The sequence below is a fragment of the Aulonocara sp. 'chitande type north' Nkhata Bay genome, linkage group LG2 (assembly GCF_057382095.1).
Source record: "Aulonocara sp. 'chitande type north' Nkhata Bay isolate Kocher_YH1m ecotype deep benthic linkage group LG2, A_spYH_male_GT1.1, whole genome shotgun sequence".
NCBI classification, from domain to species: Eukaryota; Metazoa; Chordata; class Actinopteri; order Cichliformes; family Cichlidae; genus Aulonocara; species Aulonocara sp. 'chitande type north' Nkhata Bay.
The window spans coordinates 36,560,109-36,581,206 of record NC_141345.1 but is presented as its reverse complement, the minus strand read 5'-3'; the positions used below and the strand labels follow the sequence as shown (position 1 = coordinate 36,581,206).

General features: G+C 47.0%; 1 protein-coding gene across 1 annotated transcript in view; it reads right to left on the bottom strand.

Moving 5' to 3' along the window:
* Positions 1-17,947, bottom strand: part of LOC147338358 (uncharacterized) — a 30,668-nt gene extending 12,721 nt beyond the window's left edge. Inside the window, exons 1-2 of the mRNA XM_086309643.1 lie at positions 17,455-17,947; positions 15,780-17,082 (exon numbers count right to left, since the gene is read on the bottom strand). Of these exons, the coding sequence (XP_086165769.1) occupies positions 15,780-17,082; positions 17,455-17,947 (1,796 nt within the window). The remainder of the gene's footprint in view (positions 1-15,779; positions 17,083-17,454) is intronic.
* Between the last annotated feature and the right edge of the window lie 3,151 nt (positions 17,948-21,098).

Below are 21,098 nucleotides of genomic sequence, written 5' to 3'. Positions count from 1 at the left end.
AAAGGCTAACATTGTTATCTTTTTACAAAAAACCAGCTGAACATGAGAGGTTTTTGGACAAAGTTTGTGTTCTCTATTCTTCGAGCACCGTTCAAGCACCGGCACCGTTTCAAAAGTACCGGTTTGGCACCGGTATCGGATAAAACCTAAACGATACCCATCCCTAAACTTACTTACATATTACATCTTGCTATTATATACACCTTTCCACAGTCTACAAGTGGAGATCTACTGCTGTGGTAGACTACTGTCTTGGATCTTGTACTTAGTGATGTTCCTGTGATGCCATGATCAGAACCCCTGTTCTGTACCCTGTGCTAGCTGTTTTTATTCTAGCTACTCGTAGGATATCTAAATTTCAGCCACTTTTTACTGTCTGTCCGTAGTACATCCCAAAGGACTGCCATGATACTTCTACTTGTTCTTGTTCACCTCTGTCTTCAGCTCTTGAGTACATCTTCCTGGTGTATTCATAGATGCTTCCCATTCTGGAGTGTAGCTCTAACACTCACCCTCGCTCTTTGTGTTGAGCCTCAGGGTAATGAACTTAACAACAGTAACTATCATATGTGCACATTAAATTCAAACAGTATAGACAACAGTAGAGACTTTGGTTTCTCTACACAGCCACTGTGCTAGGACAAGTACATGCGCAGCACGTGATCTCCCCTGCCAACCCACTTTTCAGTCCTTCTCACAGCACGTGACCATTAAACATACACCCGTCGCACGTTCAGAACCCTTATGTGTAGCTTTTGCAAACCTCTAACTGTCCAATGCTTCCGCTCACAACGGGACGCAAGCTTAAGTGCATGCGTGCTCTGGTTTAGGGCAGCTCTTAATGGGACAGCAAACCCCCAAAATGCGAGGTCTAGTCATCACCATGACAACCCTACAAATACCTCTGGTAGACAGGCAAGCAGTTAAAAACACAGTCACCCCTTCTTGAATCTTTTTTATGCGTAGTACTAGTTCACCTGGCTACATATATTGTAAATACTATTATGGGTATTATGATAGTATTCCTAGTCATAAGTTAAAAATTCAGTATTCATGTTATGATGCAGGTTGATGATCCAAACATAGGCAGATGTAAAACAGAATGCCTTTATATTAACGGATAAAAGGTCGATAACTTTAACAGGAGGAAGGAACGCTGACTTTAAAAAGCCTGGGAACACGAACACACACACACACACACACACACACACACACACACACACACACACACACACAGGAACAGAAAAAAATACAAACAAAACAGTTGCCCTCTGTTGTAATAACACCTCACAAAGGAGAAAAGTAAGCTGAGGCTATATAGACACAAAAGGATAACCGATGTGGAATCAGAGTGGAGACACCTTGGAAAAATAAAACACAGGTGTAGACAATCAGGTAGAACAGAATATAACCCATGAGAAAACTGGTAACCACGGAAACAAGAAACTAATGCTCAACATGATAAGAGCACAGGGGAAACAGAAATAACAAAGTTATTTGCTGTTTCGCAGATGTTTTTTTTTTTGGTGCAATTTTGCATGTTTTTTTTTTGTTTGTTTGTGGCTTTTTCTTTACAGCGCATTGTGATTGTTTTCTGCGTCCTGATTGACTGAAAATGGTCTACAGCCAATCTCGTGCTGTGTCTCCTGTACAGTACAGAATACGTCCAGCTTGTCAAATTTACATAAATCTTCGCTAGCAGAAGACAACAAACACAACAGTATCAACGGCAAAGCATTATAAGGCGCATTAAGTGAAACCAAACAGTCAGATAAGTCAAACTTTACTCAACTCATTCTTCTTGCTTCCTCTACTTCCGTACCATTGATTCATTAATGTTGAATTCTCTCGCAGCTGCTCTATTCCCATGTTCTGGACCTGAAAACAGGGTTTGATCTTTGGTATCATTCTATAATACTGGACTTATATTTCCACAAAGGTTTGAACTTTGAAGAGGTTTAAACAAGAGAGAAAAGTATTAAAATCTTCCTGTCATGTTTCGGCTGTGTGGCAGGCAGGAGAGGACCCAAACGCAAACTCACGGAGACAAAACGTAAACTCAAAAACACAGCTTTAATGCTGGCAAAAGGTGAAACACAAAAACAGTACTAAACTAAACTGGGAAAGCTAAACATAAAGGAACCACGGGGAGAATCACACACAGCATGAGGGAGACTACGACACTGACAAAGAGAAACACAGGGCTTAAATACACAGAGGGATAATGAGGGAATGAGACACAGAAGGAGAGCACAGCTGGGAGAAATCAGGACTGACGAGACAAGCAAAGCAGGACGCATTCACATAAGACACGGACCTTCAAAGTAAAACAGGAAGGATCACACAGAGACGCGAACTTGACACAGTGGAGACAGCAACTAAGAAACACAGAGACATAAACCATAAGGCAGAGGACTCTAAGAACCGAGAGACACAGAGGGGAACTCAAACCTGCAGACACAGACTTACACAGAACAGAGGGGACACAGAGAAACATGAAGGGCAAGGGATCGAAACTAGAAACCATAGAAACTCACACCAAGTACAATAATACAAACATCACAAGGAACTAAAAACGCTGGGTCAGGGGACCCAGGACCATGACAGTTCCTGCCTGTCTGAGAAAAGTGTATAAAGTGTGTAGTGAGGGGTTTTACAGCCTTAAAACATCTATAATAATTGTCAAAAATAAATTTCGCTACGTCGCGGATTCCACCTATCGCGGGTTATTTTTAGAACTTAACACCCGTGATAAACGAGGGAAAAAGCTTTAGTATTACCGAAACTAAAATTCACTGTATTCTAATAAAGGAAACAAATCTAGAAGCCAGAGAATACAACAAACAACGAAATCTTAGTGTTAAAAACAGGAACAAGTAAACAAACAAACCCAAAAAACTAAACATGATAACATTGAACAGAATATGCAGGCCCTGCCGGTTCAGAGACTTATTCCCGTGAACAAAGCAAGACAAACAGAGATCGATCGGTTTCAACTTGCAAGGGGAGCTGATCGGATCAGGCTTTTGGAGCTGGAAGCTCCTCACCCGATCCAAGACAATTCCCATTCCCAGTGTCCCCTTGCCACCTTTTATTCAGTGACAAACAGTTTCACAAACACCCATTGTAAAACCCCTGTGGTGCGTCATAAGGCACTATATGTGTGTGTGTGGGGGGGGGGCCTTCCTGCAGATCACAAAGGGTCATCTCCCCTCACCCCTCATATATGGCTTAGCTCCTTTAATGGTCCACCATATACAAACACAGGTGAGCCTATAAAGGGCAGGAAGTGAACATTCTTTACTAAATAAGAACCTTACATATAATGTGCCTGCGGTTAACACATTGCCTCTCCCACCCTCCAACAGGCAGAGGAGGAGAATAGAAACAAAAGAATGTAAATGGTCTGTATTTGTATAGCACTTTACTTGGTCCTAAGGACCCCAAAGCGCTTTACACTATACACAATCATCCACCCATTCACACACTGGTGATGGCAGCTACATTGTAGCCACAGCCACCCTGGGGCGCACTGACAGAGGTGAGGCTGCCGGACACTGGCGCCACCGGGCCCTCTGACCACCACCAGTAGGCAACGGGTGAAGTGTCTTGCCCAAGGACACAACGACCGAGACTGTCGGAGCCGGTGCTCGAACTGGCAACCTTCCGATTACAAGATGAATGCCCAACTCTAGAACCATGATCGCCACCGATCGTGACGAATGTCTTTGATCGTGCAGTTTAAACCTTGTTTAAACTGCACGATTTTAAAATCTTACTGCTGGCTTTTAAGGTTTTAAATGGCACTGCACCTTCTTACCTGTCAGAACTCCTTAGTACTTATCGCCCCAGGAGATCTTTGAGGTCAGCCGATCTGATGCTTTTAGATGTTCCCAGGTATAAATTAAAGACAAAGGGAGAGAGGGCGTTTGCTGTGGCTGCACCCAGACTGTGGAACAGTTTACCTCCTCACGTCAGATTCTCCAAAAGCCTAGAAACTTTTAAAACTGCTCTTAAAACTCACCTCTTTTCATTGGCTTTTAGAAAGGTTTAATTTATTTGTTTATTTATTTTTTATTTGATCAGCGAGGTGTTTTACGAAATTGTGTTCTATTGTATTTTTATCTGTATTTACTGTACAGCACTTTGGTCAGCCTTGGTTGTTTTTAAATGTGCTCTATAAATAAACTTGACTTGACTTGACAAGGTTCACAATTTTGAGTACAACAATGGCAACATTTAACAATTCACCCTAACAGTTAGTCTAAGCTATTTGGATTTCTAAGATGGAAAACTTCCCCACATGGATGAAATCAGTGCACATTACACTGGCTGTGGCTACAATGTAGCTTACCATCACCAGTGTGTGAATGTGTGTGTGAATGGGTGGATGACTGGATATGTAAAGCGCTTTGGGGTCCTTAGGGACTAGAAAAGCGCTATATAAATACAGGCCATTTACCATTTACCATTTACATTACACTCATATCATAACAGACTGCAATACAATTATTTCACATGTTTAGTGTGCTAGTAAAAATGCAGGTGAGGGCAAATAACAGATGTTATTTTTCTACAAATTGTCTGTGTTGCTTGATCACTGATTATGGTTTTAATCACGGTGTAACTTACTCTGCTGATTCTGCCCTGAATGGAAAAAATATGTCAAATGTAGAATTTTGCCTGAAATATATTATTTGATTAATCATTAATACAAGGAAACGACACCTGATCTGAGTGAATAAATACTTTTTAGTATCCTGCTATTCATTAACTTTCAGTCAGCTGTGACAAATGTTGGCAGCAATGAGACAAACAGGTTGTGGGGCATGTATCAAAATTGCTCAGTAGGTAGACATGCACTAATTGTACGTGTGTGCAGTGTACATGCCTGATGCGCTTTTGCTTAGCTATATTTATCAGCTAATGATGGTAAGATGGCTAAGATACAGATGCACTGCCATGGTAACTACTGCAGCTACAAAAGAGAACATTGCCCTCACTTCTGTCCACGCCACGCATAAAACTAGTGAAGATAATGATGATCAGAGGGATTCTGGGCCATTCAGGAAGTGGTGGTTTGCAAGCTGTGATCATAATAGCCCAAAATCAACATGCCATCATTCTTCACAGAGAAAATCACAGACAGGGTCTTCTCACTTGATGAATTAATTAGTATTTATTAATAATATAGGAAATACACAAATGCATGGACCTGGAGATCAAGTCAGCACAGCATGGCAAAATCCCTTAGTTGTTACTGCCTGGTTTTGTTGGAACATTGCTGGATGCGAACGGCTGGAGTGAGAGAAGGAAGACAGGATAAAGACATGCTGTGGAAGAGAGACAGAGATTAATAACAGATATGATTCAATATTTTTATATTTAAAAAATATAAAAAGAGCAGTAAATTTAATTGAGTAAAAAGGCACTTGATTTAATATAAACCTATATAAACGTCACTGATACTGCTGCTGATGAGGTCCGCCCCGAGTTCCTGAAGGCTCTGGACGTTGTAGGGCTGTCCTGGTTGACACGCCTCTGCAATGTTGCGTGGAGATCAGGGGCAGTACCTGTGGACTGGCAGACCGGGGTGGTGGTCCCCATCTTCAAGAAAGGGGACCGGAGGGTGTGTTCCAACTACAGGGGGATCACACTCCTCAGCCTCCCTGGGAAAGTCTATGCCAGGGTGCTGGAAAGGAGAGTTCGTCCATTAGTCGAACCCCGGATACAGGAGGAACAATGCGGTTTTCGTCCTGGTCGTGGAACACTGGACCAGCTCTTTATCCTCTCGAGGATACTTGAGGGTGCATGGGAGTTTGCCCAACCAGTCTACATGTGTTTTGTGGACTTGGAGAAGGCATTCGACCGTGTCCCTCGGGGTGTCCTGTGGGAGGTGTTGCGGGAATATGGGGTGTCTGGCCCATTGCTACGGGCCATTCGATCCCTATACAACCGTTGCAAGAGCTTGGTTCGCATTGCCGGCAATAAGTCGGACTCGTTCCCGGTGGGTGATGGGCTCCGCCAGGGCTGCCCTTTGTCTCCGGTTCTGTTCATAATTTTTATGGACAGGATTTCTAGGCGCAGCCAAGTGGCGGAGGGCTTTCGCTTTGGTGGCCTCAGAATCTCATCTCTGATTTTTGCAGATGATGTGGTTCTGTTGGCTTCATCGGGTGAGGGCCTCCAGCTCGCACTGGAGCGGTTCGCAGCCGAGTGTGAAGCAGCGGGAATGAGGATCAGCACCTCCAAATCTGAGGCCATGGTTCTCAGCCGGAAAAGGGTGGAGTGCCCACTCCGGGTCGGGGATGAGTTCCTGCCCCAAGTGGAGGAGTTCAAGTATCTCAGGGTCTTGTTCGCGAGTGATGGGAGAAGGGAGCCGGAGATCGACAGACGGATTGGGGCTGCAGCTGCAGTAATGCGTAGGCTGCACCGGTCCGTCGTGGTGAAGAGGGAGCTGAGTGTAAAAGCGAAGCTCTCAATTTACCGGTCGATCTACGTCCCTACTCTCACCTATGGCCACGAGCTGTGGGTAGTGACCGAAAGAACGAGATCGCGGATACAAGCGGCAGAAATGAGCTTCCTCCGAAGGGTGGCTGGCCTCTCCCTTAGAGATAGGGTGAGAAAGTCGGCCATCCGGGAGGGGCTCAGAGTAGAGCAGCTGCTGCTCCACATCGAAAGGAGCCAGCTGAGGTGGTTCGGGCATCTGACAAGGATGCCCCCTGGGCGCCTCCTGGGTGAGGTGTTCCAGGCATGTCCCACCGGGAGGAGGCCCCGGGGCAGACCCAGGACACGCTGGAGAGATTATATCTCTCGGCTGGCCTGGGAACGCCTTGGTATTCCCCCGGATAAGCTGGAGGAGGTGGCTGGGGAGAGGGAGGTCTGGGCCTCTTTGCTTAGGCTGCTGCCCCCGTGACCCGGCCCCGGACAAAGCGGATGAAAATGGATGGATGGATGGATGGATGATTCAATGCAGAGAGGTCTGTTAACACATAGTGATGAAGAAAAACCCCCAGCAGCCTACACCTATTGCAGCATAACTAAGGGAGGATTCAGGGTCACCTGGTCCAGCCCTAACTATATGCTTTAGCAAAAAGGAAAGTTTGAAGCCTAATCTTGAAAGTAGAGATAGTGTCTGTCTCCTGAATCCAAACTGGAAGCTGGTTCCTCAGAAGAGGGGCCTGAAAACTGAAGGCTCTGCCTCCCATTCTACTTTTAAATACTCTAGGAACAACAAGTAGGCCTGCAGAGCGAGAGCGAAGTGCTCTAATAGGGTGATATGGTACTACAAGGTCATTAAGATAAGATGGGGCCTGATTATTTAAGACCTTGTATGTGAGGAGCAGGATTTTGAATTCTGGATTTAACAGGAAGCCAAAACAGGAGAAATCTGCTCTCTCTTTCTAGTCCCTGTCAGGACTCTTGCTGCAGCATTTTGGATTAGCTGAAGGCTTTTCAGGGAGTTTTTAGGACTTCCTGATAATAATGAATTACAGTCGTCCAGCCTAAACAGTAATAAATTTAGAGATATTGTGCAAATGGAAGAAAGCAACGCTACATATATTTTTAATATGTGCGTTGAAAGACATATTACATGCCTCTCTGCAGCTTCTCTCCTGCTGCCATCCCCCCAAAGTCCCATCCCCTTACAGACTGTATCTGTTCAACCAACAAAAACAAACCACAAACTGGCAAAAAATGATTTAAACACAAGAAATTACAAAGAACAATATATTATCCACAAGTGCACCAAAGAGTAAAACAGTGAAATGTATATTATTAAATATTATGTCTCTCTCTTTTAAGTCCAGTCTAGTACATAAATTAATAATTGATCAACAATTTGATTAACTCTGCCTTACTCTTTCTGTCTGATTTCTTAAACTTTTTATCTGACTTAGTGATAAAATAATTATTGTGGGTTATTTTAACATCCACATAGAATGAAATACATTTCATCAATTATTTAATATTATATTAATATTATTAGACTCAATTGGCTTCTTTCAAAATGTAAAAGAACCTACCTACCCTTTAACCCTTGTGTGGTGTTCATATTTTTGTTACTCAGCCAGTGTTCATGGGTCTGGTGGACCCGCTAGAGTTTTGGCTTTCCAAATGAACACTATCAAACAATTTTATGTTAAATTACTCAACAGATGTTTACTTCATCCCAATTACAAGCCACATGAACAGCAAACATGGTTAATTTTTTCCCTTTACCTTTGTTAGATCACATTTATGAATTGATGTGCTTCTCTTTTTTTTTTTATAAAATATTATAAAAAAAAATATGTTATAATCGAGTGGAGTGAGTGGAAAGACAACACATTTACACGTGAAGCAATATGTTTCACAACTAAATGGGATCAGCTGCTCATCAATGGTGACATTAGGCCCAGGGTTGTAAAACAGGGGGAGGTGGTGCACACACTTATCCCACACTGTCCTGATGGCAGCTAGCTTGTCTCTCTGCCATCGAGCTGGTCTGTCGTCTCGGTTATCAAAACGGATAATCCTGGAAATTTTGTGGAACTTTTCCAGAGACATTGATGCACGGAAAGGTTCTTGCCGGTTTCTGCATCCCACAGGGATTCTGTGGATTCCCCTTTGGACCTGAAAACTCCTGCAAGGATAAAAACCCCAAAGTAGGCTTTTGGGGTTCTTAGATGAATTTGGTCTCCTTCCACCTCTCTCCAAAAACACGCCTACCGGTACCTTCTAGATTACTGCAATCCAGAATAATTCTCTGGATGGAATCTGGGATGAAAAGCTCAAATGAAGACTTGATGTCCTGCACATGAGTAACTGTCAGCCGTGTTGGCCCTGGCTTATCACAGTAGCAGCTCTGCAGGGTGGCTCATTTCTTGTGCAAGAAGACCATTCAATTTCACCAGTTATTGACATCCATATTTCTTCACTTGCTGTCTGGTGGGCTTGTTCTGGTCCTGGAGCTGGCTGCAGATGGGGTACTCGTCTTCGTTTTGTTACTAAATGGTGCTCAACCTCATCCTCTTCTTCAAAGTCACTGTCAGACTCTGAATTTTCAGAAATGTGAAATATTCTGAAACCTCTTTGTCAACATCATCATCCGAAGCCCCTCTCTTCCAAAATCAATTGGATGGCCCTCGCAGCAGATAATCTTTTGCCATCTTGATCAGTTGTGATAAAGAACCACACTGGCAAAGTCTTATTTATAGTATTATGCCCCTAATTTGCAGGTGGGACAGGGTATGAGAAAATAAAACTTGGATCCCTCAAGAAAGAGGGTAAAATGTGCGGGAATGTAAGAGCAGACGGTGTTTATAGTTGAATTTTCAACAATGTTGCAACTTTGTGCGGAGCAGGAGGGGAAGAAAACACTATCAGCAGCACCAGAAAGGAGGAAGACAGAGTGTGGGAACACAGGACCTACACTTTCAACACTTTTATTAGACCTGGGTCCAGTGGACCCGAACACCTTGTATGTAATGTAAATGTGTGGGGGGAGGTACAGTATGAGGTCATTGAAAATTAGTTTGGATTTATGTTCTTCACAGAAAATAAGCCAAAGCCAATGAATTTCAGGTTGAAAAAATAATTAATTGTTTAATTTTTCTTTTGAAAAAAACTGAAAACGGGTCTCACAGACCCGAACACCATACAAGGGTTAATAACACCATAGATCTTGTTCTGATAAATGGCACAGAAACTGAACATTTTATAATAACGTTTAAATTTATGATATTGTAAATTTTGAATTGCGCAGCAGTGGGGAATAGATTTCATCACCAAAAATGTCTTTCTAAAAAGTTGAATTATAATTCATCCACTGTTATTGTGAACATTGCCTTGTGCAAACACAGTGCAGAGCAGCTACCTGAAAAAGATAACTGACCTCCCACAGAGGTTGATTATCTTGTTAATACTTTTACATCTTCACTTCTGGATTCTGTAGCTCCTCTGAAAAGTAAGCCTCAGTGGACTCCCTGGTGTAACTCCCAAATGCAAACCTCAGAGTTTTCTCATACAAACTGCAGAAAATTCAAGGGCTACATCTCAGACTATTGCCTCCTCTGACCACCTCCTAACAGTCCTGGTCAGAGGAGGCAATAGCGGAACTACAGGGCTGTTTCGAGGTGACCGACTGGGAAACACTCTGTGAGCCTCACGCCGAGGACATCAATGGGCTTACTGAGTGTATCACAGACTACATAACTTTCTGCACCGACTCCATTGTTCCAGCTCAGACTGTTCATTGTTACCCAAATAACAAGCCGTGGGTTTAGTTAAAAGTCTGACTTTTGTTATTGAAGATGTGCTCCCAAGGCTGCCCCTGACAGAGTTATTATTAATAATAATTTAGATAAATTAAAACACAATTGTTGGAGTAGTGGAATTATGTTGCTGTGACACTATGCTATTTGTTGTATTGAGTAATGGAGTGAGAAGAAAGAAGGGAGGGAGGAGAGACAGAGAAAAGACATAAGGAAAGACAACTGGGTTGTGAACTGAGACAGCCAATGAAGAGGGGCAAGAAGAAAACTGCAACAGGGGAACACATCACATGAGCTCCCCTGTTGCTGTTCGAGACAATCAAATGAAAGTATGAATGAAAGAAGGAAAGTAACACACAATAAAAAAGTAAAAGATGAAGAGGGAGGCACAGGTGCAAAAGAGCAGAGAAGAGGGGGAAGAAGCGAGTGAAGACGGAGGTAATGAGGGGGACAGTGGAGAGAAGAACGACTGCAACGCTCATTAAAGAAAAGAAGAGCTCCATTAACCAGCAAACCGCCTGTGTGTGTTTATGTGTGGAAAAAAGAGTGTGTATACGTGTGCGCACATCTGATGTGTGTGTGTTTGTGTACTTCAGTGACTGCAGGGCTGTTGTCAGTGCCTCATAAGTATAATTATGGCACATAAAGGAACTTCATGGCATTACACACACACACACACACACACACACACACACACACACACACACACCTGGGCCAGACTACAGTGGCTCTTGGTTTCTAATTACATATTGATACAAACAAATCAACAAAAAAAGCTCGCCTCTGCAAGCTGATCATAAATGAAAAGAACTGAAGCACTACACTAAGAGACCAGTCAGTTTAACACACAGATGCACACACACAAACACACAGGAGACAACTATTATAATGCCCCAAAATTAATGAGCTGAACTGTAACTGTAATTTGGATATAGCTTAACATCCTGACGAGAATCCATAAAACAGATCCTTTATTATGGTTTTATGGAAAACTGACGCATTGCACAAAACTTAATAACACTGTTTGGCTGACTGACTGCCTACGTGCCTGACATCTTCGCTGTGCAGCACAAAAGAAAAAAAAGTGACTGAACTATTTGTTTTCAAACGGAAATTCTTTCCTTACCGAGTGATGCAAGAAAAACCAAGTGAAAATACATATGTGGCACAACTTTAATTTCTGTAGCCTAATGCAAATGGAAGAAGACTTAAAACAGCCAAAAACATTCTTCTTTTTCTAAAAAACATTGTGGGTCATCAGTTGAAATAGAGTCAGTATTTATGGGCTGATGGATTTGTTTCCTGTTATTTTGCCTGGAGAACATCTTTAGGTTCTCTTGAACTTTAAAATATATGTTTTCATCTCAACTAACCTCAGAGATTTTTAATTAGGTTTCTTCTGGCTCCAGTGAGTTTTGTATCCATGTGTAGTGCTCATCACTGGGAGAACAATGATGTGTTCAAAAATAAGGACTCTCAAATGGACGGTCTTATCAGAGTTGAATGAAAGCCTATTGACTTTCGTACATTTTTCAAAGCAACAATTAACCCAGCTTACTGCAGTGACTGGAGTGGTAGGAGCACTGATCTTTGTTAAATGATAAATGGTGCTTAATATATTTCTATAATATATAGTGGTGTAATATATAATATACAGTGCTTTTGTTTTTTTCTAGTTTTACCAATCACTCAAAATTCTTTCAACACTAACTGAGACAGACATTTTTACTACTATGCACATTGTCTGTGTATGTTCTCCGTCATCCAAGTCGTGTAATTTAAGGAGCTTGGAAAGGAAAGCGTCTGGACTTCTTTAAGTTTCTTGAAGGTGTTTCACCTCTCATCTGAGCAGCTTCTTTAGTTCTAAGACCAAATTATAGAGAGTCCTAGTTATTTAAGCCGTAGTGGAAGTTGTCCCTTAAGAGGGTTGTTGACCTACCATTGATCACTGACTTACTATTGATCATGTGTGATGAGGCACATGATCAATAGTGGGTCAAAAACCCTCTTAAGGGACAAATTCCACTACAGCTTAAATAGCTAGGACTGAAAGAAGTCCAGTGGCTTTTCTTTCAAAGCTCCTAAGATTACTATGCACAACCTGGTCTACCCCCAAGCCAGGGCCTAACCTGGAGTAACAACAAAGGAGGAACTGCTGTTATCTTTATGCTGGGTTGTCTTTTTATTTCAGATACAGCTGGGATCCCTACATCTGCAATGGCACTTAGATCTCCAGGTTTTACAATGTGTAAATTAGCACTGCTTTAACTGAAATGCATTGTGATGTATTAACAGTAGATTAGGACCGATTAGAAACAAGCTGACTTCTAGGGAGATATAAGAAAATTACATGAAAATTAGCAGCTATATTGTCAGGTATTATGATTATAAAAGTTATTACAACTCACATTTTGCTTATGATTTTCTTGTGACGGATTATAATGTACCACTTCTAAAGAAAATCACTATTTTAAAAAAGAAGAGAAAAAAAGGAAACAAAACTGATGGAGGTTGAAGGAACACTCTATTAAAGTCATTGTGACATCAACGGGTTTTGTATCTTCCTATAACATGACAGAAGGTCTGATTTAAATCAATTTAATTCATTTCAAAGTTTGTACGTACATAATTTTTCTCCTCATGAACTATGTTTTTCAACAACTTCCCATGCAGAAACAGAATCTTCATATGCATTACACAAGCCTCCTTTTTTCATAGAAGGGTTTTTTTCCCTTTTTTTGCATGCTTTTTGCTCTATTTGGTACGGTGGCCCTGAGAGGCCAACTTCAACTTCAGAAAACACTTGCAAAAAGAAAAACTTTTCAGATTGGAGTGATAAAGGAATCAAATATTTAGAACATATACTAGAAGGAACAGAATTTATTTCATTTGACGGACTAGTTACACAATATGGGATCAACAAGAAAAGATTTTTAGAATATCAACAAATTAAATCCATAGTAAAAAAGAAATTTAAACCAGGTCAAGTTGAACTACAAACACCACCAAGTGTGGTTCAATTTCTTACTCTTAAACCCCCCAAATTACTATCCAAAATATACAGAATGCTTTCTAAAACAGATGAATCAATATCACTTCCTATTGCAAAATGGGAAGCGGATTTATCAGTTAACTTAGACCTAAACTTCTGGTCTCAGATTTGCTTAAAAACCTTTCATCTAATCAGAAATCCCAGTCTTCAATTAATTCAATACAAAATATTACATAGAGTGCACTATACAGGTCATCGGATGTTCTAGATGGGCTTTACGTCTACCAACAACTGCTCACACTGCCAAACCAATTCACCGGACAATTATATCCACGCTCTTTGGTTCTGTCCACCAGTTCAGAAGTTTTGGCGCGAGATATGTGAAGACTTATCGAAGTGTCTGAAATGTAACATTCCAACTTCCCCCTTAGTGTGTTTGTTGGGCAGCTTAGATAATGTCACTTCAGAAAAGAATATCGCCCATATGATCTTCACTGCCCTATGCATAGCCAAGAAAACAGTCCTCATGAACTGGAAAAATAAAAATAATCTTAATTCTAACCAATATAGAAATTATCTATTTGATTACATTAGTCTTGATACAGCCTCTGCCACCACATCAGATCAATTGCTCTGGGCTCCTTTGATCAGCTCCATCACCTAGTGGGGGTGGGGGGTCATAGTTTGGTCCCGCCTTCACTGTTGTGATTGGTGTGGGGGTAGGGACAGGCTTAGGGCGTCGGGGGGTTCCCCGGAGGCATCTTCCTTGGGGGGCTCACCCGGGGTAGCGGTCATGTCCGGTTAGGGGATCTGTTGGCTCTCCGGTGACTGTTTCCTCGCGGCTGCGTGCAGCGGGGCTAGGGGAGGGTCTGTGCTGACGGACGTGGGTTACTGACCTGGTGGCCTGGCTGCCCCTGGGTGGGTCCGGGATGGGCGTGAGGTTCTGGGGGCGCTCCGTCTCTGGGCTGGGACCCGGACCGGGCCTCGGGGGCTTGGGTCCTGGTTGGTGTGTTGCCGGGGTTGTGGGCGGGTGGGTGCATGGGGGCCCAGCCCTGGAGCAGGGTGCCGCCGGTGCGTCGAGCCACCTGGGGGGCTCTTCAACTGGTGGGGGAGATTGTCACATCTTGCAGGAGCTTTCCTCTCCTCAGGAGCTGTCAAGGCTCGGCTGTGTGGCAGGCAGGAGGAGGACCCAAAATGCAGGACTCACAGGCACGAGGGAATGAACTCAAAAGGGCAGCTTTATTGCTGAAGAGGCAGGACATAGGAAATACAAAACTAAACTGGGAAAAGTAAACTAACGCTCGGAGAGAGAGAGACACAGGGAAATCCACGCAGCATGAGGGACGACGTCACACTGAACAGAGGGAGACGCAGACAGAAATACACAGAGGGTTAACGAGGGAAGTGGGAACACACGGGGAACACAGGTGACACTGATAATCATAACGAGACAGGGCGGGGTGAACTGAACACTGACGGGAGAGGTGAAACAGGAAGTACAGGAGGAGAGAGAGCATGAGTAGAACACCAACGTAACGGGCAGGGGAGACATGGAATAAACACGAAAGGGGACGAGGGCTCATAAATACATAGAGGGCACACAGGGGGAAGAGAGAGCACGGGGAGAACTTAGACATAATGGGCAGGGGAAGCATGGAATAAAATACAAACATACAAGGAAACTGAGAACACTGGGCCAACATGGCCCAGGACCATGACAGTACCCCCCCCCTCAAGGGCTGGCTCCAGACAGCACAAACACAGAAAAACAAAACCAAACAGAAAACAACCCAGGGCGGGCGGCGGGGGCCCAGGACGGAGGGCCCGGAACAGAAAACAAAAGAAGAGCACAGCAAACACCGGAGCCCAAGAAAACAACCCAAACACAGAGCAGTTCAGGGGGCCGACCATGCGGAAGGCAACGGCGGAGACGTGGAAACAGTTCAGGAGGCCGACCGTGCGCGAGGCAACGGCGGCGACGTGGAAACAGTCCAGGGGGCCGGCCGTGCGCGAGGCAACGGCGGCGACGTGGAAACAGTTCAGGAGGCCGGCCGTGCGCGAGGCAACGGCGGCGACGAGGAAACAGTTCAGGAGGCCGGCCGTGCGCGAGGCAACGGCGGCGGTGAAGGAGACGACGGAGCAGTTCAGGAGGCCGACCGCGCGGGAGGCGGCGGCGACGATGACAGCGCTGGTCCATGGGCCGACCGTGCGGAAGGCGACGGCGGCCACCCAGGCGAAGAGGGTCCGGGGGCCGGCCGTGCGGAAGGCGACGGCGGCCACCCAGGCGAAGGCGGTCCGGGGGCCGGCCGTGCGGAAGGCGACGGCGGCCACTCAGGCGATGACGGTGCAGTTCAGGGGGCCGGCCGCGCGGAAGGCAGCGGCGGCGGCTCTCCAGTGTCAGGCGTACTGGCCGAGGCCCGGTGGGCACAGGACCAGTCGAGACGGGACCAGGCGAAGCACAGGCTGAGGCTGCAGCAGACGAAGGCTCTGAGGTGGCTGCAGCAGACGAAGGCTCTGAGGTGGCTGCAGCAGACGAAGGCTCTGAGGTGGCTGCAGCAGACGAAGGCTCTGAGGTGGCTGCAGCAGACGAAGGCTCTGAGGCCGGGCCAGACGAGGACGAAGACTCTGAGGCCGGGCCAGACGAGGACGAAGACTCTGAGGCCGGGCCAGACGAGGACGAAGACTCTGAGGCCGGGCCAGACGAGGACGAAGACTTTGAGGCCGGACCAGGCGGAGCTGCAGAGGCTGAGGCCGGACCAGGCGGAGCTGCAGAGGCTGAGGCCGGACCAGGCGTAGCAGAAGCACAGGCAGAGGCTGGCCCAGGCGATGACGAAGCGGTCGCAGATGGCGGCTGGACAGGCTCCTCGGGCCCTCCAGCTGATGCGGCGTGAGGCTGGACGGGCCCCTCGGACCCTCCAGCGGAGACAGGAGGCTGAACGGGCCCCTCGGACCCTCCAGCGGAGACAGGAGGCTGAACGGGCCCCTCGGACCCTCCAGCGGAGACGAGGAGGTGCTGGCCGGGCTCACTGGAACCCCCAGCGGATGAGGCAGACGGCGGCGTGGGAGCCACGGAGTCCTGGATGAGCTCATCCGAGCTTCCAGCAGGAGCTGATGTAGAGCCAGAGAGGTTTGGGACCCCTGGCTGAATGTTAAGCCGAACAGAAGACCGTATTGCTATCGGGGACTGGGCCAATGGTTCAGGTGCGAGCTGAGCTACTGGAGAGGCGGATGAGAGTGGGAGCTGAGCTACTGATGGTGGTGAAGTAGATAACTGCACGGGGGACTGAACTGAGGGCGTCTGCACTGGCACAGGGGACTGAACTGATGTCTGTTGTAACGGGGGTGGTGAGAGTGGAGTAGGCAGTGGAGTAGATGACTTCACAGGAGAATGAACCAGAGGTGAGTGCGCAGGAGATTGAGCTAGAGGTGGTAGTGATAGTTGAGGGGAAAGTGGAGCTGGTGATTGAGTGGATGACTGTGCTAAGGGATGCTGCACTGGGGACACTGGAGACTGCACTGGGGACACTGGAGACTGCACTGGGGACACTGGAGACTGCACTGGGGACACTGGAGACTGCAGTGATGGTTGTAGTGGAGGTGTAACGGGTGAAGGAGTGGCTGAAGTGGCTGTGGGTCGGACGGCTAGTGGCTCAGCTACAGGGTATGGTAACGGCAGGGCTATGGGTTGAATGACTGACTGAGTAGCAGCCTGAGTGGCTGGGTGTAGTGACGGTTGTGGTGGAAGAGAAACAGGTGGTAGTGTGGATGATGGAGCTAAGGGCGACTGAGTGGCAGACCGAACTGATGACTGAAGCGATGGTAGAGGTGAGAATGGAGCTAGCGGGGACACAGGAGACTGAACTGAGGGTGGCTGCGAGGGAGCTAACTGAACTGAGGGTGGCGGCGAGGGAGCTAACTGAACTGAGGGTGGCGGCGAGGGAGCTAACTGAACTGAGGGTGGCGGCGAGGGAGCTAACGGAGCTGTGAAGGGCTGCGAGGGAGCTAACGGAGCTGTGAAGGGCTGCGAGGGAGCTAACGGAGCTGTGAAGGGCTGCGAGGGAGCTAACGGAGCTGTGAAGGGCTGCGAGGGAGCTAACGGAGCTGTGAAGGGCTGCGCAGGCGATAAGCAGCTCGCATTGACTTCCGCCACACAAAACACAGCCCCTGAATGAACAGTCATAATGTCTGGAAAAGACACAGAGTTCTCACTCACCACAGTAGGTGAATTAGAAGGCCGAATGTCCGGCTGTGGGGTGGCGCGTCGGCGGCGTGAATGCCGTTTTCTTCGGGAAGCCGGAGGTGCGGTGATGGAGGAAACCGGCAACGACGGAGAGATCGCGGCCGGCTCCTCATCCTCCGACCACATTGCTGCGAGAAAAGCAGCGGGTGAGTGACAGTCAGAGTGGAGGGTGGATGGAGAGGAGTCCAGTGGCAGCAGCGTGGAAACGTTTCTCGATTGTGGCGGTCGCTGTTGCGGTATGACGAGCTCGCGAATTTGTACTGTCTCCTTGGCTTTCTGCAGATTGGACAGTAGGCCCGAAAATCCTGAGAGCTCGTGGAGATGGGGATTCCCTTTGAGAATAGCCTCGATGGCGTTTATCCCAATGGACACGGCTTTAATGTCCGAGGCGTGGGAAACTCGCTCCCACAGGCCGAAGATGCGGGCCAAATCGCTTTCCCGGGAGGAGCCTGCTGGGTCCATGTCTGGTGACGTCGTACTGTCAAGGCTCGGCTGTGTGGCAGGCAGGAGGAGGACCCAAAATGCAGGACTCACAGGCACGAGGGAATGAACTCAAAAGGGCAGCTTTATTGCTGAAGAGGCAGGACATAGGAAATACAAAACTAAACTGGGAAAAGTAAACTAACGCTCGGAGAGAGAGAGACACAGGGAAATCCACGCAGCATGAGGGACGACGTCACACTGAACAGAGGGAGACGCAGACAGAAATACACAGAGGGTTAACGAGGGAAGTGGGAACACACGGGGAACACAGGTGACACTGATAATCATAACGAGACAGGGCGGGGTGAACTGAACACTGACGGGAGAGGTGAAACAGGAAGTACAGGAGGAGAGAGAGCATGAGTAGAACACCAACGTAACGGGCAGGGGAGACATGGAATAAACACGAAAGGGGACGAGGGCTCATAAATACATAGAGGGCACACAGGGGGAAGAGAGAGCACGGGGAGAACTTAGACATAATGGGCAGGGGAAGCATGGAATAAAATACAAACATACAAGGAAACTGAGAACACTGGGCCAACATGGCCCAGGACCATGACAGGAGCTCCCTCTGCAGGAGGGGGAGATACAGGAGAGGTGGAGGAAGATCTCAGCCTGGGTGTTTATTGTCTTATGTAGTCTGGAAGATGAGTGGATGGTGGGGTGGGTGCAGTTTTCTCTGTGGTGGGGTTGGGTGGACTGTCCCGGGCTCTGTGGGGCCGGGCGGCGCTGCTGCACTGGGCCCGGTCTGGATGGGCCTGGGCCCCCTTTCCCTGGCGGGTCGCGGAGTATGGGGGTGCCTACTGGGGTCAGCGGGGGAGCTGGCCCCAGGGAGGGGTCACTTGCCCCTCCCTTCCTTCCCTCCCCATCTCCAGCTGCCTCCCTCTTCCCGCTCCACCACAACCACCCACACATGCAGGGCCTTGGAGTAGGGGTATGTCACCAGGGTGCAGAGGAGGCTACCCCCCCCCCCCCCCTCTGTCCCCTTCTGGCTGCCTCTGCCTCAATTTTATCCCACAACTTAGACATTCACATTACTCACACTCTCATTACACATACATATAGGATCTTGGGGGTGGGCACGATACACGGAGTCCAAAGTACCATCAGGGTGTACACCCCACCCCTGGCATCGTTGCCCACCTCTCAATTTTAAATACACGTAGACATTGAGGGCTAGCAGGAGGGACCATGCGCTTACCTGCTGCTCTCTGGCAGGTAGCTCCAAGCCCTCCTGGGTTTTAAATGCACCTTAGAACACACATGCATCAACACTACAATGAGCGGGTGGAGGGAGGTTCGGAGTCTTCTCTCACCCCCGTTCTCTGCAACCTGCTGGAGCAGGGGGGCTAGGACTAGGAGGAGGAGTTGGCCGTCCGACTGCGGTCTGGAGTGTGGAGCCTTCCTGCTGCTGCGGAGTCGGGGCGGTCTGCCTCCCCCCACCGCAGGGAAAAGGGAAACACCACCTGGGTCTGGGTGCAGTTCCCCCCTCCAGGGGCGGGGGCACCTAGACCCGGTTCGTAGAGTACGCTTGGGGAGTGTGATCGTGTGTACAACGTCTCTTTATGTCTGTCTCCACGTTGGTTGAGTGTGGAGTAAGTGCATATGAGAGCATGAGGGTGGGAATGGATGTTTGTATCTGTGTGTGCCTGTATGTCTGTGTCTATATGTCAGGTTGGGTGTCAGGCGCCACCTCTCTGGGGACATCTCAGGCCCTCCAAGGTTTGGAGGCCTATCTCCCCCTACCACCACTTCCCCTGCCAGTGGCGGACCCCCTCAGACATCGGTGCGTTGGTGGTTCTTTGTATCTGGGGATGGGCGTCCAGGTACACACCGGCTCACTCCTTGGCGGCCGCTTATCGGGGCCTGGAGCCTGGGGCTCGCTCGGGCCACTTCGGAGGTGGGGTGCCCCCGGCCTCTCGGCCTGGGGCTCGGTCACTCAGGCGCAGCTGGCTGCCAGCGGAGCTCACGGGCGCGTCACTGCAACTCCCCCTGGCTTCTGCTCCGCGGCTGCTGAGTGAGCCCTCATCTGGGACTCTCCTCAGCTCTTTCCGGGACAGTGGCGCAGCTGCCCCTCTGTTGGTCTTCCTTGGTCTCTTGTGTTCTGGGGGCCTCTGGATGTCTGGAGTTTTTATCTCCTCCACACCTGCTTCACGCCCTGGAGGACGGGGCTGTGGCCCCCCCACACCCTCTAGCAGATTATTACATGAAGGAACCTTTTAAAAAACAAAAAACAAGCGCGTCCATGCTCACAGGTGTACACACGGGTGATCACACCCACAAACTACACCCTTTTTGGCTCCTACCTCAAAGCACACTGTGTTCTGTTGATCTTATGTGCTGCACAATAATGTTTAACATTTAGTATTTACTGTCATATTCCCATATATCATTGTGATGTTGTTTATTCTATTACTCTTGTTCTCTTCTGCTTGCTTTCTTTTTTCTTTCTCAGCAGGTGATTCAGGTGATTGATATATGCATTTTTTTTCTCTGCCCATTCTGTTGGTTTTTGTTTTTTGCCCTTCTCCCCCGTCCCTCTTCTCAGCTGTTTCTCTTTCCCTCTTTCTTTCTCCCCTTCTTTCCCCCAGTCAAGTCTGTCCCGTATTCATTAAGTGAAAATAAAATAAACAATAAAAGGTGAATCAAATGGACCATTACGGCAAGGCTGGGATGGTCAACTTGGTAAAGTAAATCCGTTGGGCATCTTTCTTTGCCTTTAGACAACAATTCTGATGGCAAAAGAGCCAAACGGGACAGGCCAAAAAAGAAAAAAAAGAAAAACGCTGCAAAAAAAACACACCTCAGTATCTGAGACGGAGTTCAAACTCACTGCTGTAATAACTAATAATGATTAATATAATAACTATAATATTGCCCATATTATATTTACATTACCAAAGTGAGATGACTTTACTCTCATGAACAAAATTAGCTAATTGTTATTTACTAGCTAATCTTAAAATGACTGTTCAGTACAGAAATGAAGCCCAACAATCATGTTTTACAGTCCTGTGGTCTCAGCCTCAGATACTCATCAAATCACACAAAGCTCATGTAGAAACAAATGTACAAAATATTTTCTCCTTCATTTCTGTCAAACAAAGCTGTATGAAACGTTTCCAGC